General features: G+C 40.1%; 1 protein-coding gene across 6 annotated transcripts in view; it reads left to right on the forward strand.

Annotated features, from left to right (window-relative positions):
- Positions 1-23,941, forward strand: part of FHIT (fragile histidine triad diadenosine triphosphatase) — a 1,435,547-nt gene that overhangs the window by 1,182,845 nt on the left and 228,761 nt on the right. For all 6 annotated transcript variants that reach the window (XM_039326596.1, XM_039326595.1, XM_039326592.1 and 3 more), the window contains one exon: positions 1,240-1,269. In XM_039326596.1, the coding sequence (XP_039182530.1) occupies positions 1,240-1,269 (30 nt within the window). The remainder of the gene's footprint in view (positions 1-1,239; positions 1,270-23,941) is intronic.

Here is a 23,941-nt window from a genome sequence, read left to right on the forward strand (position 1 = left end):
ATTCCTCCCTTCAGAATGACCCCAACCCTGTTAGCCTTTTAATCATACAGATTTCACGTACATGGGTTTCTCGAATGGCGTGAAGAATGTTTCTAGTCACTTCTGGATAACAATTTCCATGGAAGACCAGGGTGATGAATGTGCCAAGGGCCATATATCCTGACTCGGTTGCTAACAGGCTAAATATCTTGCTCTGGTATATGCCAAATTGAATGTTTTACATGTTTTCTTTACTGGCTTTACTCTTTTTATTGTTTTAAAATGTTTGAATTACATTTGAATTTATTTAAATACACTTCAATACAATCAAATTTTTAATTGTAATATATTTTCTGAACTGTAGGCCATTCAGAGTCATTGATATGTATGATATAGATCAAACATATAAATAAATAAATACATAAATAATAAACATCCATAAAGATGGAATATGTCTCTCTAATGTAACTTGGCTTCCTTGTTCTTTGTGTACCCTTTATATGATAGCTATAAAGCAGGCATGTCAAACTGCCGGCCTGTGGGCCGGATGCGTCACGCTGAAACTGCGCCCATCCCATTGCCGGCAATGTGGAAAAAGTTCCGATACGTCATGTGACATCACGTGATGTTCCAAGTTCGACATGCCTGCTATAAAGCATATCCTGACTGAGTAGGATAATGAAGTTCCATATATTAATTTTAATCTTGGATTTAAGTATAAATAAGCTTTTTGAGCTGCCCACAGAACGCGGGTCTTCTAAAAAAATGTTCATTTATCCTCCCACGAAGTGGATTAGTTTGTTTAGCTTCTGGGACACAGCTGTGAATGAATGGGTTGCATTGCTTACCTCAGACCTTTTGTTAAAATCATATTAAACCGAGAAGGCTATCCTACTGTATTGTGTCTGCCAAAAACGACTCTTTTCTAAACAGTCCCCATAAATCTTGATGAGCACCAACATTATTAAGAGCATCTGTGATCTGAGATGGGGAGGGCCAAGAGGAACAAATGTGCCAGAACTTTTTCTTCTCTGTGCCATCATTTCCCATTTGATTTGGCCCTGAAATAGAAAGGTGTCTGCTCCCAAGTACTTCAGTGCCAGATCATCCCCACAAGAGTGCTATAAATTAATGCACAATGAAATTAGATTTAAATTATTAATGGGGAATTTTTTTGAATGCCCAGAAGAATCTTGTTGGCTGTTATTATCTAATTCTCTCCCCTCACTTTCCTTTCCTCTCTTCCACTTCTTCCCACAGGATGGTCCTGAAGCTGGACAGACTGTGAAGGTGAGTGCTTATTTTATTATGCAGAGTACCAATTAATAAGAAGCAATTATATGAATGAATAAAACCAGTCAGCTGCGGTACATTGTTGCGTTGCTGTTTTATCCTTGAAACCAGAGGATCCCTCAGTCGTTAGTATCAGCAGGGCTTTTTTTGTCATAGAACGCCCAGAACGGAGTTCCGGCACCTTTTTGGGATGGAACCTTGTAGGATAGGCAAGGCGGGTTGTATGACATGTGTGAGTTCCGGCACCTTTTCTTTTCTTTTCTTTTTTTTTTTTTTTACAAAAAAAGCACTGAGTATCAGTAAATATATTGATTGAAATGGGATGGCACAATATGCTTACAGCTCACCTCTTTTCCTAACTGTTGTCATTTAACCCTACCTCTTGGCCACTTGTCTGTGGAATCCTTCTATCTTGTATATAGTTGTCTTCTAAAGGTGTGAAAAGGGTGCTACTTCCTGCATTTCAAGTAAGTTTTTAAGAGCACATAAAAATTCCTCCCAGATTAAACCTGGAAGGGCCAGGCTTAGCTTGTTGTTGTTGTTTAATTAAAACTGTAGGAGACACTGATTAGAACATACAGAAAAGCTATACACATGAAAGTATTTTGAGCCCAATAATTTATTTTCACTAAGGATTTGAACAAATACCATTGTACATTTTGCACACAAAAATGTATTTCTATTTTCTGCATTTTAATATTGTAAATTTGGTGGGAATGAGGTTTTCTCAGGGAGAAAGTTCATTTGTTGCTGCTAAAGTTCAATAATTGGGATTCCATTTACTGAAAATTGCTTAGAGCTGGGGTCTTCAAACTTGGCCCTTTTATGACTTGTGGATTTCAACTCCCAGAATTCCTCAGCCAGTGTGCCTGGCTGAGGTATTCTGGGAGTTGAAGTCCAAAAGTCATAAAAGGGCCAAGTTTGAAGACCCCTGGCTTAGAGACTTTCATTTGATCCAGATCTGAATTTTCTCCGCCCCTGGATCTGTCCATGGTCCTGCACTCCATAGTGGCAAGCTAGATGCTTTCAGAGCATAAAGTCATCTTCTTTTTCTTAATTCTCATTCAGCAGAGAATGTTTCTGAAAATAGTACTTCTAGGTAGCCTAATTATTTTATCTTTCTTTACTTTGTAAAATTCTCTCTTAAAAATGACTTCTGCTTTGTTACATAGATTATGCTCTTGTGAGGTAAGTTTCAAGTGATGTCCTTGAGGTCTAGTAGATTGAGAAAGATACTTTTATCTATCTCTAGTTCCTTCTTCCTCATAGCAAACTATTTCTGCAATTTCTGAGCAAGCTGGATTTTGATTTAATTCACACACAGAGGCACATTCAGATCAAACATCTTTGTCTTCTGATTGACTGGTTACCAAATGTTTTGCATCTGAATTCATGAGTTACTCCTCTTAAAAGGATTAAGACTGAAGTGAGTGAGAGAAAAACTGTAATAGATATTCTGTCTGGGTAAACCACCCATTTGTGATGATACTCCCTGACTTCTGCATCTGTCTACATAATACCCTATCAGCAACCAAGTTGGTTAGTTGGAATGACCAGGTAGTGGGGAAATTCATATTGAACATGACCCGTCAGGATTTCTCATCTGAATTTGTTCCACAAGCTTCTGATCTTAGCTCCTACCCCAGCCCCATTCCATCTCCTCTGCTAAGATTCATCATTGATTTGATACAATATAATCAATCAGCAGATGAATTATAGACTTTTTCAACCACCTTCCTCAGCACAGAATCACTTTTATTTTTGAGAGACAGCAGGAAGGAGCAATGGAGAAATGCCTGTGGAGAAGGCATTATATACCATTACATATACCTACCAGTATATATACGGCATACTCCATTTAATCCTCCAGGGAAAGATTGAAGGCAAATGAGGTCCAGGCAGAAGAAGAACATCGTGGCTTCAAAATCTAAGGGAGTGGTTTGGACAAAACTCAGCAGCACTTTTTTGTGCGGCTGCTGATAAAAACAGGATTGGCAACATGATCGCCAACGTCCGATAATGGATATGGCACAACAACAAGAAGAAGATACCTTCTATATACCAGACAAAGCTGGGAGTGGCTGCTTCCTCCATGGAAGGAGGAACTGCTGCTACACCATGCTCAGACGTAATTCCCAGATGCAGTTTTCTATCCAAAGTGGCCATTTCAATCACGGTAGACTCAATCCTTAAGATCATTCAGCCCACTAAAGATCTGAGATAAGAAGGATGGAGTCTCTGTTCCATCACTGGATTAGATGTGGTCAGGAGAATTATGAGAGCTGGGGTTGTACACTGCTGACATGTACTATGGCTGCTCTGTTTCTTCGTTCTTGCCCTGTCTGCTAGTGTCAATCCTATCAGGTAGACCAGACTAAGAAACCTATGCCATACAGGTTAGAACTCCTTTTATTGCAACAGTTGCAATAACAGAATCTTGCAAGACTGAATGAGCTTCCCCACTCTTTCACTTTGTTTTCGTGTGAGCTACTGTCTGATGGACTGAAGGCACCACGGCATTGTCTTGACTATTATAGAATAGTAACGATGTAAGGATAGGTGCTCTTGTTACTGAGCATTTAGTTGCTACCTCTGTATTTGGCACAATAACGTACATTTCCAGGAACACTGGAATGATATCTGCCTTTCTGCTGCTTGGGTATTTTCAGTTTGTTTTTCTGATCCTTTTCAGTTAAGGACATGTGGGTATAGTGGCCATTCCACTGACATAGCAATGATCTAATTTTGATCCTGACATTATGCGAGTATACAATTTCTCAGTTGAAGTCCTTGTTAAGGTTGATTCACATAATCTTAACAATTGACAATAGCAAATGGAAGCAATTCTCTTCTTTTCCATTTCATACATTGACCTTATTTGTGATCTCCTTTTTTTACGTATTGCCTCAGAACAGCTCACAAGACTGGAGGAAGGAGAAAGAAATGGAAAACTTAAAAAGCACTTAGCACATCTCAAGTGAATTGCTAGGTCAAAGATTCACAAATCTTAGGGGGGGAAAGCCCAGAAGAGGTTTTTATTTTTAAAAATAATAATAATAATAATTGTGGCCTATTTCCAGCTCTTTAATTCATTTTCACTCTCCTTCTCCTTATCCAACGTCACTTCTGAGACACTTTGATCTCATGGTGCCTGCTGCCACACTCCCACTATATCTACTCTGGCAGAAAAGCAGGATATAAATCATCAAGTTTCCACCGCGAATCCCTTTTCTAAAGCAGGAATCTCTAATTTTTTTTAAGAGACACATTTGAAATTTTGAGATTGTGGGTAGTCCTCAGTTTACTACAGCAACTGAGACCAGAATTGTCATTGCTAACAATGCAGTCATAAAGTGCACGTGACTGCAACACTTAGTTGCTCAGTTGCATCATTCAGGACCTCCACTTCTGATTTTCTGCTGGCTTCCCCACTGACTTTACCGGTTGTTGGAATGAGAAGTGATGAAGCCAGAAGTCCAAGGACTGGCTATAACTACTACTTGTACAGCACTATCATCAGTTTGAACAGCCGCTGAATGAGTGGTTGTTAAATGAGGATCATCTATGTTATGTTCAGTGACAGAACACCCATTTATCAGAAGGGAAAGTGGTGAGGGTGCTTTTTCCTCTAAGCACCATTGATTCCCTTTATCCTTCTGCTTAAATAGGTGATTTCACTTTCAAATTAATCCCTGGCTGCCATCAGCCACCACCGTCTTCTGTTTCAAGGATTTATGTGTGACTTAAAGAAATTACTGAATATTGCAGCATGTTGGCTTTTCATTTTTTTTATTAAGAAATCTTAACAAGAATAAATCAGGAGAGGCAGAAATTTTGCTGGGTCTCAAGGGAAGGTATTGGTAGACATCTAAGCTAGACTGAAGGCCACAGTTAAAACTCCTTTTATAGCAGTTACTATACGTAAACTTTCCCCAACATAGTGTCCCCTTTTCCAGTACATTTGATTTTTTTTAATGGCACCATGCTGGAGCAGGTAGCAGTAGGTAAACATATGTAAGCATTTTCAAGTAGCTACTTGGATAAAAAAAAAGAATTGATTTCTCCCCTTGCTGTGTTCCATAAACATAGATTCTTATTGCTTCTTTTCCAATATTTTTTTCACCTTATTTCACAATTTTGAGACAGGGTGCAAACTGTGTATAGTTATTGTATATTCTTGCTTTTGACAATTTGCAGAATTATCTGGTAAATATGGGGTTAATAAAGAGCAGAAGGGACTTTGGGGGTAATGCCCGGGAAAGAAAGAGGAAGAAAACATTTGACCTTCACACTAATTGGATGGTGTGAGATATGACGGCAAATTTAGGGAGGGAACATGCTGATAATTTAACTGCTCAGAGGAAGAGAACTTAGATCCTAGCATCCCTCCGTTGTGCCTGTGCCGACATTTTGTAACAATAAAAGACTTTTAGGAAAATCAATGTCTGGAAGTTCTTTGGAATGTTTCATTAGCCAGAACCTCAACATGTGTATTGTCTTCCTATTGGCCTCCCCACATCATAATTGCTCCCACACTATTGATATTCAGTGTTTATATCCTAGCTTCAAGCGCTTCCATAATAGCAAAACAAGAGAATATTTGTAGCTTGGGGTTGAACAATGCAGTCCTTAAATCTCCATGAGTTTGTTTTATTTCAGAAGTTTCACTACCCAACTAGGTATACCATCAGTATTAGAAGGGAGTGGGGTTTGCTCTCTGTTTATATAAAAATGGTTTTCCCTGTCAGTGTTGGTGGGAGTGTTCTTGTGGTTTCTTGATTAGGCTGTTGTTTACTGTTTGATTGTCTGAGTTGATAAATGTCTATGAAGACTCTCAGTCATCCAGGTCATGGTTGTCCCAAAGGTGTTTTTTTCAAGAGGCAACTGGACTCCCTTGTTTTTTTTTTTGTTTTGTTTTTTTTTTTGAAGACGTTTTGCTTCTCATCCAAGAAACTTCTTCAGTTCTGACTGGATGGTGGAGAATTGAAGGATTTATATTCCTTGTAGACAGCTGGCCATTTGCATTCTTTTAGAGAGTTGTTGACGCCACATGGAGGTTTATCTGTATCCCCAGGGTCACCTGAGTACCGTACTTTCCGGCATATAAGACGACTTTCACAAGTGGTAAAATCGGTGCCAAAGTCAGGGGTCATCTTATACGCTGAGTTGTCTTATACGCTGGAAATTACGGTAGTTTCCGGCGTATAAGACAACTTTCTAGGCATGTGACTCAGCGCTGAAGACGGGGGTCGTCTTATACATCGGGTTGCCTTATATGCCGGAATATACGGTAGTGCAAATGTATGTGGAGACTTCTTGGAATTGTTGAAACAACACAGTCCTTTGATGTAATTTGATGATTGGAGTGTTGTTTATGACCTGGTTGCTGGTTTAGAATTAATCAAGGACAATCCCAACAACAATGACAGAGCAAACCCCATCCTCCTCTAACACTGATGAAAAGAAAACTATTGATCTCAGAGAGCACCAGGGATTCTCACAGATAATGGCAAATTCTGATCCCCTATCATTATTGTTGTTGTTAAGCACATATAGTGTGGAAATTCTATATAATAGATTCCAGAATGACATGATTTGCCAGTAGGTGTACAAATCAGTTCCAGTGGTCTTAGAACAGTACCTGCCATCTGTGAAGTGACCATATCATCTCCTGGGTCAAAATGCACTTGTTAAGGCAATGGTGATTGCTTAAACATCAGAGTTTCAAATTGTCTCAATGGAAGACTGAGGGTCTATGGTCATGAACTTATCACTCCTTGTGACTGACCTAAGCCAATTTAAATGCACAGCTGGAGGTGATGACCTCATTGTGAGTCTCTAGGATTACCTGCAAATGTGTTTGTGGGCCAAGTGTTACTGCTTTGTCAAAGTGCTCCGCTGATTAGTCATCAGCAAACATATATCTTGCTTTTAAGATTAAAGTGAGAATTGATTTTCTATTGTACAAGAAGCAAAGGCCATGAGATGTATGTGCAGCCAGTGAATTGTAAAACTGTGTTAACGTGTTCGGCTTCCCATCCCATTAGCTTAATAAATGTAATGCAGTGACTGTGACCCACTGAAGTTATTACAAATTCTTGGATTTTTAGAAATTACATGCTTGAAAATGTAATGTTAGACTTTACGTATCTCTCTTTTTTCTTCTATATGGCCACTTTTTTTTTTTTTTTTTTGCAAAACTGAGAGCACCATAATATGTGGTAATTTATTGCCCTTGTGTTGATGATGCAGCTTTAAAAAAATGCTAAGTGTGGGTGTTTTAATAACATCACTTGCATGTCTGGTGCATTTCTGATTCAATTACTGTAATCTCAGGCCATAATAGGATGATAAGGCTGGTGGAGTGACTGCTGTGTTGGGGCTGATTTATTGAAACTACCTATCAGATACCTATCCATATGGATGAAAGTCACATCTGAAATATAATTCAGAAATGTGCTTTTTCCCCTATCAAGTGTTTTACTTGGAGGAGGGGTGAGGGGAGGAAATTTTAATGCACGGAAACATGGCATGTGGACCCTTGAAAGAAAAACACATATTTGGATATTTATTTGGATAGATACATTCCTTAAATTAGGTGTCACTGCCAGGGGTCTCTCCATACATTTGCAGCAATTGGGAGAAACTTCAGAAAGGGAGTGATAGATTCCAGCAAATTAGTTTCTTCCTTCCTACCCATCATTTTTGTTCCTCTTTCTACACTTTCATTTTTGAAGCTCTTCAGTCCCTGGGAAACAAATGGAGAGAATAAGGTATGCATGTAGTGGGATTGGTGGCGGAAAACACAACACCCCTCCCCCGCCCTCCACTGTCTCATCTCTGCTCCACTTTATTCTGCTGGGTCTCTCAATTTGCTGCTCCAGCTTTTCAGAGGATACGGGGGCATTCAGGACTAATCAGCTCTGGCAGTTCCTTCTTCCAGTAAAAGCTTTCATTGGGTTAGGGGGGCTTCCATTGATGGAAAGGGGACTCTGGATTCCAGTCAATCCTTGAGTGTCAGGTGGGCTTTATGTCAGAAGTCAGAGCTGGAAAGACCAAGCCTGAAAGTGTATATTAGTGCCTGGGTCTTGATAGTGGTTCCAGTTATTCTTAGAACAATGATTCTGGAATACTTTCCTTTTTTTTTGCTACATGAAATCTTGATTATGCCCATAGTTGGACCTTTGAACCTCTGTATGAATTTTATCCATCTTCACCCCAAAGCATTTTCTCATTAATAACTGCAGTGATGACCATGGCTTTGGAAACGGTTCTTCAACAAATTGATCTGGCTAGCCAAATTTGTTTGAGGTGCATTCTGTAGATAATATACCTGAGGAGCCCGGGATAATGCTTGGAGGATGGGTGCAATTCTGGGATTTGGCAAATACCAAGAATAGGAATATTGCTCAGGGGAGCTGTGGAGAAGAAAAGTTGGATATTTCCTTTTTCTAAATCAAGTTTAAGATAGGCTTAGTGCAGACGTTCAGTTGAATGTTTAGAAAACTTCAAGCAGGCCTGAAGGGTGGGTTTTATATTTATCTGTGCTTGAATGTAAGTATTGCTCTAAGTGTGATCTGAATCCTGGTTTATTTAGATCTTGGATTATATGACAGAGTTTACAGGCAGTCCTTGTATCATGGTTCTGATAGATGAGACTAGTAAAAGCAGAACTCCAAGGCAAGAGGTTTCCTTAAAGAACATATTTATTGGCTACAAAGTATCAGCACAGTCAAAAGTGAAACCAAGTCTGGAATTCCCTCCCAAGCTTTACAATTTACGAAGTTGAACTTCTCACCCCAGCACTATGTAATTATCCACATTCCCCAATAGAATACTTTGGCGTTCTTTCTAAAGGAAGGCTCAGCCCACCCAAAAGCAGGCAGCAATGACCTTGGTTCCCATAGGACAATTTATTGTTTAGTCTAACCTTAAAACCACTCATCCCCCCCCCCAGTTTTTGGCAACCAAAAATGAAGCAAAAATGGCTTCAGCCAAGATCATTGCAGTATTGACAACTTAACATAGGTATATATGTGGAGTTTAAAGACCAAATAATATTATTCCAAGTAAAGATGTTGAACTGTTATTATTATGCAGTGTAAGTAGTCCTCATTTACCAATAAAGGAGACTATTTGTAGCTTAGGGTTGAACTATAGGGTCTCCGGTGCTCTCTGAGCTTGGTTGTTTTCTTGCAGACATTTCCTTATCCAAACTAGGTATAGGTAATCTAAAACACTGATGTTACCTAGTTTGGGTAATGAAATGTCTGCAACAAGACAACTAATCTCAGAGAGCACCAAGGACCCCTCAGTCCTTATTTAGCAACTGTTTAGTTTCTATGTTTCACTTTGCAACATTTCATTTAATGACCAAGTTTCAGGTCCAAACTGTGGTTGCTGAATGAGGACTATCTGTATAAAGTTTCAACAATTAACAGCTAGACCCTGTGGCATTTATTCTACCCGAGTGACATTGGCTACGTATTTGTTTCTGGAGTCACTTGATGATATTTATGAGGTTTTAGTAGTTCTGTCTGCACTGATATAAGCAAACCAGCACAGCTGAAGCTGTGCTCTCTGATCCACAAGCAAAAGCAATGAGATTTGTGAGTAAGGCTGGACAGCATTTCAGAAATAATTCATAAAGGGTGCTTTGGAATGTACAAGAGGATGAAGGTAACATCTGCCTGCCACTCTGAAGCAGCCTTGTCTTTTCCCAGCATCATTAAGTTGTCTTTGAAGTTGCCATCTGATCTTGGGGAAAGTAATGGCCACTTTACAAAGTTGTAAACAGATGCTGTGGTATATTTGAACTTCTGCATGCTGCAGAAGCTTTTTGGAATTGAATCCAAAGTACTTCAAGGCTCTGTTGGAGAGTTCCATATGGAGTTGACCTTTAGATTTGTACCTTCCAATGCTTGCTTGCATTTTTTTAGTGTATTTCTGCTTAAAGAAGTGTTTATAGATATTTTGTTTCTTGTGACAGAAATGATCCCTCTTTTGTTGCTTTAGTGATAGTTTTACTACTTGATTTTGTAGCTTATATTGTTTATATTTCACTTTTGGAAAGTAAGCATGGCTCAATATGAATACAATGTCAGAGAAATGTAAGCATGCTGTTGAATGATTAAGGGGCTGGAGGCTAAAACATGGTTTTAGGAATGGTTATAGGAATTGGGTATGTCTAGTCTAATGAAAATAAGGACTAGGGGGGACATTAGGGCATTGTTTCAATATTTGAGGGGCTCCTACAAAGACAAGGGGGTGAGTCTATTTTCCAGAGCAACAAAACACAAGGCAAGAAACAATGGTTGGAGACTAACCAAGGAGAGAAGCAACCTAGAACTAAGGAGAAATTTCCTAACAGTGAAATCAATTAACCAATGGAATAGCTTGCCTTCAGAACTTGTGGGTGCTCCATCACTGAAGGCTTTCAAAACAGTCTAGCGAATTATTTGTCTGAAATGGTATAGGTTCACCTGCTTGAGCAGGGGGTTGGACTAGAAGACCAGGTCCCTTCCAAGTCTGTTCTATGTTCTATATTCTGTCAAAAGCATAGCAAATTGACTATTGTCTATGCATGGCTCATTGGCCAAAACTTTCTCTTCAATTCCATTTGCTTCCAAATCTTTTCGCCTTTGCTGAAGACCCAAAATTATGTCATGTGATTGGTGTGTTTCCCTGAATTGCAAATGGCTGAGGGTGATGTCCTTATGATAGTATGGTACCTATTAATCTTCTGTTAATTATTCTTAAAACCAGAGATTCCCTTTTCATTTTCTTTTCATTCTTTTGTATTTTTTTTCACAGTGATGCTTCTTTAATGGCAAACTGAATCAGTACATTTGGCTGGAGTTTTGTATGAGTCCTAACGTGTCATAAAATGTCTCTACAGAGTCCATTTTGACTTACAGCTTAAATGTTTTTCTCATTCTTTCCTCTCCTTTTTCCTTTTGTTCCTGAGGACTAGAAGTTGCAATGTTCAAATGTAATCCCGTCACAGCATGCTCCAGTTGTATCAGAAGCATTAGTGTCATTAAACAGAATGGTATGTGAATTCAGCTGGGTTTTCAGTGAATGTATAAACTCCAACTTTTGGCTAATAAGGCATGAAAAATAACATTCTGATTTTCTAAGTGAGCAACAAGGCTGCAGCTAAGGGAAAAAAATAAAATATACAAAAGTTATGTAAAAGATTTAATCCCTGCAGCACCAGAGACAGTCTGAGTATTCTCTTGTTTTAAACATAGCAACTTAAAAAGAATGAAAATGGTTCAGCAGCCAGATCAGAAAATTTCCTGCTAGGGTTGAAACGTTACAAGGTAAAAGGGAAGAAACTACCTATTAGCAGTATCATTAATGCTAATGACAAAAATTAGAATATAATCTTTTCATTTCTAATGACAGAGATTGGGCTATAATCTTTGCTACTGCTAATGACAAAGATTAAAATATAATCTTTGCCATTAACATTTATTGGGAACGTAAGACAGTTCAGTGGCACCTGTAACAAACCACAATGCTGCCCAATTAGTAACATATGTATGATAATGTCATACAAATAGTGCAGCTGTATTGCATTGTTATCATCTGCTTCTCTGCAGGCCCATGCTGACCTTGACCATCATTAAACAATAAAGAGTAAAGACCCTGCACATGGGCTACTTTGTGATTCTCCAGCAGTAGCAAACTTTACGACCCCAGCATGACTGCGAACCTTTTAAACGGACAGCAGGAATTCTAGCCAGACTTCTGATAGTGGTTTTTGGGGCCATGAATGGTTGCTTGCTTCCACAATCCTTAGTTTGCCTTAAGAATTGCAACAGATCCTGGCAAGATGTTCCTTGCTGAATGGCATTTGCAACAGGAGATTGCACAGGGATTTAATATATTCCTGATTGCAATGGTGTCATTAAAAAAAAAAAAGGAGATCAGGGCTGCATGATGTTGTCATTTTACAAAGGCTGTTAAACCAGAGATTCTTTGACTGAGATTTTAATCTGATCAGAAGAATTGGAGGACTTCATTATGAGCTGTCAAAGAAAGGAGAAACATTATCTGAATGTTTCAAACATTGTGATTTTCATGGGGGGGAAAAAAGATTCTCAGCAGTGGAGGGAAACAACTGGTTTACTTCCTCCTTTCCTTCCTCAAAAAAATGTATTCTCCTTATCGAGACGAGGTGGATTTCATGGAGAAAAACCATCCTTATGTAAACAACAATAACAGAAGGAGAAAGAAAGTATCCTTTAAGTGAAAAACTCAGGAGGAAACTTTCATGCTCACATGAAAAGTGATGTGAATGGAAGTTTCAGAAACTTCTCTAATCATTGCAGCTTCCTGCTTCTTCCATTTGTAAAGAGCAGGTCTTTACTTTCTCACTGTCCCTAACCCTTGATATTAGGAGCAGCATCAAAAAAAAAAAAAAAGCTTTCTTTGATGGCTGCAGGAGACACAGCAAAATGAAGAGCATTCCGTGATTGATGGACATGACACTCTTTGATCTGTGAATACCAAGAGCTGTGAGGCACTGATAAATGGAAATGATGGGCTGGATAATGAGGTCTGTTTTAGACATATCAGAAGCTGATGCTCCCCTGAAGGGAAAGGGGAGCAGGCATCCTTCCTATAATTCTCAGTGAATTATGACAGGGCTGGGAGAGGGGTCTTTTTTTTTTTTTTGAATCTGCACTAAGGAATGTCGTGACACTTCAGATGTGCCAAGTAATTACAGGTCCCCATATTCTGAACAAGATGTTGAGCAAGCATATTAAAGCTCTTGTGCATGCTGAAGAAGTAACCAATTAATCATAGCTGAAAATCCAGAAAGCAGCCAAATAGCCTTGCAGAATCCTTGAATTGCTTCCTCTGGTGTCAATGCATATCAGTAAGCATCTTTCTATTTTTTTAAAAAAAAATCCCTAACATGCTTTAGAGTACTGATAGAAGAGAACATTTGTAGCTCAGGATTGAGTTACAGTCAATGTTCAGATAAACAGAGATTAACACCAAGATTAATACCAGACCAACAATCAAGCAGCAAACAATAGTTGGGGGTCAGGTCCTACCAGTTCAGACAAAGAAATTAATAGTAAACAACAGCCTAATCAAGAAACCATCATGGAGAAAACAACACTCCCACCAACACTGACAGAACAAGCCACCATATATAAACAGAGAGCAAACCTCACTCCCTTCATCACTAATTATGTTACCTAGTTGGGTAATGAAATGTCTGCAAAAAAAAAAACCAAGCTCAGAGCTCATCATGGACCTCTCATGGTTTGTAAAAATAGCTTAAGTTCATGAAACCAATTACTATACCTGTTGGGAATGTACACGTCGGAATGCTTATTATTCACTTATTTACTCCAAATCTCTGTATGGTTCACATTTTACCATAAACCCCCAGATTTCAAATCCACATTAAAAACACCAACACAGCCAAAATACAAATATATACACTCTTGGGATGTTGATCTGCATCCTGAATTTGTTAAGATCTTTTTAACCTAGTTTCCAAATATTGTCAATATTTCTCCATAATGGTTCCTATAAATAAAAACTGGAGTTTATTGTTTTTCTTAAGCATAAATCTTTTATTAGAATGTATTTGCTAAGCTAGAAACTTATTTCAATCAATGGCTGTTTTTTCAATAATCTTTCCCTTGGTTAAGCTTTTACGATGTATCTTCCAGTAGCTCATAATGTTCTCCCATTATTTTTTGGCATTTATTTCTAAGTTTCTTACCCAGCTCTCATTAGCAGAAATAAGGAAAAATGCAAAACAAACTAAGAAAATTCAAATTCCTTATATATATATTCAATGATGCAATCTTCGATCTCCGGGAAGAGTATACTCCAGTTATTTATTGTTAAAACAACATTTAAAACCATAAAAACAGTTATATAGAGGAATTAAAACAACTTAGCTTTCGCTGGTCCTCTGCCAGCGTCCTCAGAGTGGGGCTTAGGGGGTGGGAAGTTCTTTTTATCCCCTTGCTGATCTAATTGCCTACTCATTGCCCTCGTGACAGGGCCACTCTTCCTGATTGCCTGTGACTGCCTTGCCTGTTCTGCCCTCTCTTTTTTGCACTCTAACATTGTATTTTCCTGCTTTGTCATCCTTGTGCTGTCTCCCCCTCCCTGCGCTGTTATCATTAGCACACTCTCCAATCCCTCCTCCTTATCCAATGCAAGGTGCCTCCTCCGACTCGGCACTACCCGAATCCTGTTGAGCTGATGATCTGCCTGCTGTTTTTGCATATCATTGCTGGTTTCTATTTCAACTCCCTCCTCCAACCCCCCTCCTCTCCCAGCCTGCCGATTCATGCACCCTTTGTTATCCATTCCTGTCATCCTTCCCCCCCCTTCCTTCAACCCTCCCACCTGTTGATTAACATATTGCTCCTGCCTTTCATCGACCATTCTTATTGATGTTCGCTTCCTCAATATCTTTTCCTTCCTGATCCGCTGCTCTATCTGCTGTTCCTGTTTACCCTCCTCCCCCACTGTCCATCTTCCCCTCTCCAATGTCCTCCCCATCATCTGCTGACTTGCCTGTTGTTCATCCGTTTCTGTCCATCCTCTCTTTTCTAGCATTCCTCCTCCTCTGACCTGCCGTCCTACATGCTGTTCCCACATGCCAACATCCATTCCTGTTAAACCCTCCTTCTCAAGCTTTCCTCCCCCCCAATCTGCCGTCCTGCCTGCTATTCTTATCTGCCCTTCTCCTTTCCTGTCAGTCCCCCCCTCTCCTGTTTCCTCCCCCCCTCTCATCTTCAGGCTGGTGTTTTCAGCTTCGTGCTTCAAGGAGCAATTGCTCCTTCGTGCTCTTCCTTCGTGCTCCTTGAAGCACGAAGCTGAAAACACCAGCCTGAAGATGACGAATGGGACTTCGTCGAAATGTCGCCAAGACACTTCCAATTTTACGCGGGAGAAAACCTGAACAACCAAAGACCTATATATATATATAGTTCTTTGGCATTCTTTTCTTTATCACTGATTCATATATGTACTCTGTAGAAATATCTCCCCATTTAAAATAGGGTTCCTATTGTGATCATTGTTGGATTTGTTTGCACGCACTCAGATTACATGATCCACACAAAGCAATATTTTTTATTTATGAAAATGCCACCTTACCTCCCAAACTAGAGACAAAGAAAGAGGAATTTGAAGAGAGATTCTGAAGAGGTTAAGTTCATGGAGAGAATTAGAAAATGTCTCTATACGTTTGTAAGCAAGCATGAACATACATTGTCCCATATTCCTACTGCTTCTTCGTGTATTTTAATAAGTGTGCTGCTTAACAAAGATTAAAAAGAGAAATGAACCTCTATAAAAATAGAAATGGTTCTCTCTAAAGAGCCTGTTTCTCTCTCTCTCTCTCTCTCTCTCTCTCACACACACACACACACACACAGACACACACACACACACACACACACACACATCAATCAATTTTTGTTTCAGGCTTTATTTTTTCACTTTTTTACATGTGACAAAGCGTATGTTTGCAGCTGGATAAGATGCTATGTGACAAACAAACTTCTGACAAATCTTCTAAGTTGAAAGAAATAGATTTTGCAAATGACAGTTTGCTCATCACTCAGCTTGCTGGCAGTCTCCAGGGACCCTCTCCCCCTTCCTCTACCTCCACCATTCCACACTCAAGAGGTGTGATGTTTTTGCAGAATACACAACAGACTGTTGCCTTTAGGAATTGATGAGGAAACCAGATTTGGAGGGAGACAGAACCAAGGTTAGCCATTTGGTTATTCCCTTTTGTCTTTTTTTTTTTGACTCACCACCCAAATGCCGGAAATGCCTCCCTTGACCCTCAGTAGATGTCTTTTATGGATTATAGATTATGCGCTTTTTGGAGTAATTCAATCTTTTTTTAATTGGATGTACTCATCAAAAAGAAAATCAAGATTTATTAGAAAATAACCTTCTGAACTGAAAACAGCACCAAGTGGATGTTTCAAAAGCAATTTAGCTGTTTATAAAAGGGAACTGGATAGGTCTGTAGAGGATCAGCCTATCTGTGGCTACTAATTTTTATCATTGTTTGCTATCTCCCGAATGACAAGCAGCGTGACTTCAATGTTATCCAAATGCCAGACAAGATGGTCCTATGGTTTGATCCATCAAAACTCTTTATGTTTTTTTCTGGCAGGTAGAGAAGCAATGCATGTGCTGAACTGAAAGTAAATGGTGTTATGTTATTCTTTCATTCATTTTTACTATTGGTTTCATGCAAATTATACTGTTAGAGACCAGGTCTGATGGTGGAACGTGCAGTTGTTTTCTTCTCTCTGCTTGTACAATACAGCAATGGATCTAACCAGGCAAACCTTGTCATTCAAGAAGACACCTGCTAAGACCCGCATGTCCAAGAGTAGAAAGAACAATCATTCATTTAGTATAACTGAATAAGCCACCACTGTTACAAGAGGGGTGGCCTTGCCTTTCTGATTTCCCTTCTTATCTGGGAGGACATTTCCAGAAAATGAAGGAGTTTTGATTTTCCTTCAACTCCCTTTCCTGTGTGATTAATAGATGGGGAGGATAAGAATGAAGAAAAATAGGCAGTACTTCTCCCATACTTCTTCTATCCCCTTCCAAAATCAGGAATGACTGAGAAGAGAAACAAATGAAACTAAAATATCTACCCACCTTGGTTATTGTTTTCTCCTTACTGTACCTTGGTAGAAACTTGGCAACAAAATCAACAAATTATACAATTATTCCATTCAGCATACAGGAATGGGGACCTCTGGTTGTCTGTCTGTGTCTGCCTGCCTGCTTGTCTATCTATCTATTGTACCTACCTACCTATCTACCTACCATCCATTACACTAGCCAAGTGAAAGAGATCTAACCACTAGTTAAGGATACTATGCACTGAGCAATATGCTATGCTTTGGTGGACTCTGTTTCAGATCTATGGTTTATTCTCTGATGAACTCAACCCAGAAAACTTTAAGACAAAACTGACCAAGTGACAAAATTAGTGGACCAGAGGAATGCTGTGAATATAATTTATTTGGACTTCAGTAAGGCATTTGATAAAGTAGATCACAACTTACTACTTGATAAAATAGAAAAATGTGGGTTAGACAGCATCACCACCAGATGGATTTGTAGCTGGCTGACCAGCCGTATTCAGCATGTAGTTCTCAATGGAACTGCATCTACATGGAGGGAAGTGAGTAGTGGGGTGCCCCAGGGCTATGTCCTGGGCCCAGTGCTCTTCAACATCTTCATCAACGATTTGGATGAGGGGATAGATGGGGAACTCATCAGATTTGCAGACAACACCAAGCTGGCAGGAATAGCCAACACTCCAGAAGACAGGCTTAAGATACAGAAGGACCTGGACAGACTTGAACACTGGGCGCTATCTAACAAAATGAAATTCAGTGGTGAAAAAAGTAAGGTTCTACATTTAGGGAAGAAAAACCAAATGCACAGGTATAGTATAGGAGGTACTTTGCTCAATAGTAGTAACTGTGAGAGGGATCTCGGAGTCCTAGTGGACAATCACTTAAATATGAGCCAGCAGTGTGCTGCAGTTGCCAAAAAGGCCAACACAGTGCTAGGCTGCATTAACAGAGGGATAGAATCAAGATCACGTGAAGTATTAATACCACTTTAAAATGCTTGGTAAGGCCACACTTGGAATACTGCATCCAGTTTTGGTCACCATGATGTAAAAATGATGCTGAGACTCTAGAGAGAGAACAGAGAAGAGCAACAAAGATAATCAGTGGACTGGAGGCTAAAACATATAAGGAACCGTTGCTGGAATTGGGTATGTCTAGTTTAATCAACAGAAGGACGAGGGGGGACAAGATAACAGTATTCCAATATATCAGGGGTTGCCACAAAGAAGAGGGAGTCAAGCTATTCTTCAAAGCACCTGAAGGCAAAACATGTAGCAATGGATGGAACCTAATCAAAGAGAGAAGCAACCTAGAACTAAGGAGAAACTTCCTGACAGTTAGAACAATTAATCAGTGGAACAACCTGTCTCCAGAAGCTGTGAATGCTCCAACACTAGAAGTTTTTAAGAAGAGACTGGACAGCCATTTGTCTGAAATGGTATAGGGTTTCCTGCCTGAGCAGGGGGTTGGACTAGGTGACCTCCAAGGTACCTTCCAACTTGATGATGATGATGATGATGATATGTGGACTTCAACTCTCAGAATCTCCTTTCAAGAGTGGGAACTCTCAGAAACAGTGCTCCAATGGATATTTTACCAGGCTTCATTCTGGGTTAAAAAAAAAATAAGAGAAGAATAACTGTGAAACTATGGAAGCCTCTCATCACATGCTCACACATTTTCTCTACTTTCCCACTTTGGGCTCTCTTGTCTGTTTTAGATGACAACTTTCGAATACTTACATTGACATAATCATATGGGACTCTTCATTTTTACAGCCCAATCTGAAACGTCTGTCCCTGTATATTTGCTGCCAAGTCCTATCAAGTTTTTTTTTTTTCATGTTCTGCTCACATACCATTTGATGTGGACCATTTATAGTATTTGTCATGTTGGCATATCTTGGGAGAATTGAGCTGTTCTTTACTAAAATTTCTCAGATCCCAGATGTATGTCTTATAAAGACAGATCCTGTCAGGCGGATAATAATTAATTTAAGTTCAGCAATGAATACATCGTTGTTGTTGGGGATATAGTGCCCTGGAAAAAAAAAATCTGTGTGGTTGCTAGTAATCAACACTGACTTGATGGTACATATTCATTCATTCATTCTTTCTTTCATTCCTTCATTGATTCATTCAATCAATCATAAACCTTTAAGATAAAGACAACAACAAATGGTCACCATGAAGGAGGAGATAGTCAGTGGAATTTGTATTTTCAAATTGCTCCTCTGTAAAATTCTCTGAGAAAAGTTTGTTCTTACAATGGAAGACAAGTAAAGTGTTTTCCATTTACAGTGGGGATGGACAATCTGTCAGCCCAGGTTCACATAAGCACCCCCTCTTCCCAATATCCTTCTCTGGCCATGACAGCTGAATATTAATTTGCAGTTGTATTGTGGAAGGAAAACTTGTTAAAATTGCAACCTGCCAATTCCAACCTAGGCTTCAAATTAAGAATTCCTTCAAGTTGAGCTTCACGTCTGATGATTTGGTACATTTGTTTGAAAAAAATTGTTAACACAAAATATGAATGTGTTTGTCATTACCACTTTCTGGGATTCCCAATCTGCCCTACCACCTTTAATTCCTGATGGTCATTCCTGAACCAGGTGTCCAACCTTGCTTGTTTTTTGAATTATCGACAAAGACCTGTTTGATGCTGTCACTAGGTAGGCAAGATAGCCTTAATTTAGCAGTTTTTAAAAATGAAGACAGCTGTCAAAACTCTTCCATTACGAACATCCCCAACTTACCTTATCATCCTCTAAAGACTTAAGCTACAGTAAAGATAGCTTTGAGCAACCAAAAGGTCTCACCCCTGATTTGTATCACCCAAACCAGGAAAGAATACTCTCTTTGTATTACATGCCTATCTTGTAATAGATTAGTGATGGTGAACCGTTTGGGCTTGGCATATCAAAAATTTAAGAAATGCCTCACTTACCTCTGCTATTCTCCCCCCCCCCCACTTTTCTCTTTTACACACACACACACACTCTACCTGGCCCCCATCTAGACCACTCAGCACCCAAGGCTGAGCCTGAAATAGAAGCCTATGCCTTGACTGTGCCAAATATACCACCGCTACTACTCAAAAAGGATACCTTGCACCTTTCCCCAAGGTGTGATAGAAAAAATTGGGGGAAAAACAGTTTTTTTGTTGTTATTTTTCCAAACAGCTTTGGAAAAAACAGGAAAAAATGGGGGGGAAAAACCCAATTTCTTTTTTTTTTTAACCAGGCCTTCCCATCTCTATGATTGCCCCATAGCTCCCCAGGATTTGCTGCATACCTCCTACCTTCAGACAGGATTTTCTTTCGATTGACAGGCCCTGCGGCCTACCTGAGATTGCTCTGGGTCAGTGGTGGCGAACCTATGGCATGGGTGCCAGAGGCGGCACTCAGAGCCCTCTCTGTGGGCACGCACGCAGTCGCCCCAGTCCTAGGCCTTCAGCTGGGTTTTATAAAACCTTTTCGCTTTAGGCCTCCGCTGCCATGTGCAAAAAAAAAAAAAGGTTAAATCAATCAATCAATTTCAACTTCTCGCGGGAAAAAAAGATCTTGCAAAGTTGGAATTGATTGATTGAACTTTTTAGTCCCACTGCAGCCATGCCCACCCAATGGGCCATGCCCACCCAATGGGCGACACCCACTCAGCACTCGACGATGCATAAGTAGGTCTTGGGTTGCAGTTTGGGCACTCAGTCTCTAAAAGGTTCGCCATCACTGCTCTAGGTTACACGAGGCTTTCTTTGTTCAAATATTTTCAGACGATGCTCTTCTGCAGCCTCTGAAAACCACATAGAAGCATGGTTTTTAAAGAATTTGGCAGTCACATGAGCATGGCCCTCTAGTGTCTGGAGCAGCTGGCTGAGGAATTCTGGGAGCTGAAGTCCACAAGCTTTAAAGTTGTCAAGGTTGCAGACTCCTGGTCTGGAGGGTCTGGAGGCTGTATGAGAGCACATCCCATGCACAACCTCCACAGCCTCTGAAAATCGTGCAAGAATACAGCACACTTTTGAGAATAGTCGTCGGTGTTAGTGAATGGTGACATGTCACCCAAAATGTTCTGAAGTGCCATCTTGGATTCTCGTGTCATAAGTTCACCATCACTGTACTGGATCTTCAGAACACTTTGCGGGGCAGAAAAAAATGCATCTGTCTGATTTGCTTTAGATTCTTTCTTATATATTTCCTTGCAGGGGTGTTATATAACTATTTTAAACAGATAGCAATGGAAACATTTTCCTAGTCTAGTCATACAATAACAGTACCTCCCTTCTTTTATTCTGCAACACTCTTTTCTTAGCTACCAGAACTGCAGTTTAATGAATATGGCCATTCTTTTAATAAAATGATATGGTTACTGCTTTTCACCATGGAGAGGTTATTTTCCTTCTTAAAAGAAAAAAAAAGTTGCAAACCTCTGTTTTGTTAAAATTCAGGCTAACCCAAAGCCTATCGTGATCTATAAATCATTTAAAAATGCTAGGTGTGAATTATGGAGCAGTAATTGCTTTGAATTTTGCAGATTAGATGAATGCTTGTGGAAATATTAAACGGATTTTCCTTGCTGCTTGAAGCCAACTGGAACTTGTTGGCTGCTAAGTGCAAGGTTAATATCTACCTCAGACATGTCAAACTCGCGACATCACGTGACGTCGCACAACGTATCGGAGCTTTTTCGCCACTGCTGGCAATGGGTGGGCGCGGCTCCAGTATGATGAAACCGGCCTGCGGGCCGGCAGTTTAACACCCCTGATCTACCTGGTGTTGTGCTTTTTTCAACTATGAAACCTGTGGGAAGCAATTTTTTTCCACTTCAGAGCATTGCCTTGATGTAGTTATCAGCCCAATGCAAGTGCCTGAATTTTATTTATTTGTTTATTTGTTTATTTCTTTATTAATGTTTTATGCCACCCCTCTCTCCTATAAGGCAACTCTCCCCTATACAGGTAGTCCTCAATTTACAACAGTTCATTTAGTGGAGTTGCAACATCACTGAAAAAAGTGACTTATGACCCTTTTTCATACTTATGACCATCGCAGCATCCCTGTGGTCACATGATCAAAATTCAGATTCTTCTCAGCTGACTCATATTTATGACAGTTGCGGTGCCCTGAGGTCATGTGATTACCTTTTGCGACCTTCTGATAAGCAAGTCAATGGGGAAGCCCGTTTCACCTAATAACCGTGTTGCTGATTTATCCAACTGCCGTGAGTCACTTAACAACTGTGTCAAGAAAAGTCATCAAGTGGGGCGAAACTCACTTAATAAATGTTTCACTTAGCAACAGAAACTCTGGGCTCAATTTGTGAGACCGCCTACTACCTCATAGTTCCCTTCGTCCGGTTAGATCCCACAGGTTGGGCCTCCTTCAGGTCCCATCGGCCAAGCAGTGCCATTTGGCGGGGCCGCGGAGGAGGGCTTTCTCTGTGATGGCGCCCACCTCTTGGAACCAGCTCCCCCCGGAGATTAGGACCACTCCCACCCTGTTGGTTTTCCGTAAGCTGCTTAAGACCTGGCTTTTCCAGCAGGCCTGGGGTTTATGAAATCTGATCCCTGGATGACTGTCTTTGTACTGTTTGTTTTGTCATGTTTTATGTGTTTTTATTGTTAGCCGCCCAGAGTCCTCTGGGAGTGGGGCGGCTTATAAATTTTAAAAATAAAAATAAATAAAATAATAAAAATAAATTGTGGTCCTAAGTTGAGGATTACCTGTAATAAAGTAATTTTGCCCGAATACCCTGAATGAAAGAATCAAAGTGGGTTCAATGTACTCTCAACTGGCCTCTTCAATAAGGGCAAGGAGATTCTAACAATGAGCAAAAGCCCCTCTTTTTTCAGCCTGGTTCTAGTGCAGTGTTTCCCAAACTTGACAATTTTAAGGCATGTGGACGTCAACTCCCAGAATTCCACAGCCAGCAATGCTGGCTGTGGAATTCTGGGAGTTGAAGTCCACATGCCTTAAAATTGTCAAGTTTGGGAAACACTGTTCTAGTGGGTAGCAGTTTGCAGTCTGGTGCTTCTGATTTGGTGCTGCAGTTCTGAGCTTTGCTTTCCAACTTTATTAAAACAAAGGTTTCCTTTAAAATGGCATACATTGGAATACTGCATCCAGTTTTGATCAACACGGTGTTAAAAAGATGTTGAGACTCTAGAAAGAGTACAGAGAAGAGCAACACAGATGAATAGGGGGACTGGAGGCTAAAACATATAAGGAACGGTTGCTGGAATTGGGTATGTCTAGTTTAATGAAGAGAAGGACGAGGGGGGACATAAGAGCAGTGTTGCAGTATCTTAGGGGCTGCCACAAAGAAGAGGGAGTCAAGCTATTCTGTGGTGTTGTTGGCTTTTGTTGGCTTATGTTGGCTCTCCTGCTAGTAACATTTAGAACAGTGGTTGCTGCGACCCCCAACCGGTCGTAAGTCGAGGACTACTCAACTGGTGCAGCACCGTTTGCAGAATGGGACTTTTGGCGGGCTCAGCAGGGCAGAGACAGCCTGGACAATTCCTATTGCTTTTGAAAGCCAATAGAATTAGACTCTATTCAAGAGAGTCTATTCTATTGGCTTTCAAAAACCAATAGAATAAAAGGGAGTAGCACAGCTAAGGAAAAGGGGAAAAAAATGGTGGACTGCATTGTTTGGCGACCCCATGAAATGGTCGTTCGACCCCAAATGGGGTCCCGACCCACAGGTTGAGAACCACTGATTTAGAAGAAGGATTCCTCTTCCCTGCGCAGCAAGCTGCATTTAAGCTGAAGTGGACCCGTATAGACTATGCATTTAAAAGGGTTGCTTTGTCCCTAAGTGTGTCCATTAACTAGGAGATCTTCAACTAAGCTTCATTATCATTTCAACAACCCCCTCCAGCTAAGGGACTCTATGTACTCTTCCACAATGAAAAATAAATGTCAGACTCTGAAGCAAAGCAATGTAGTTATACCATATCCCGTGATACAGCTTTGGAGAAGAATGAAGGAAAAT

Source organism: Crotalus tigris, unplaced genomic scaffold (genome assembly GCF_016545835.1).
Source record: "Crotalus tigris isolate CLP2741 ecotype Arizona unplaced genomic scaffold, ASM1654583v1 scf7180000024342.5246164, whole genome shotgun sequence".
In the NCBI taxonomy this organism is placed as follows: domain Eukaryota; kingdom Metazoa; phylum Chordata; class Lepidosauria; order Squamata; family Viperidae; genus Crotalus; species Crotalus tigris.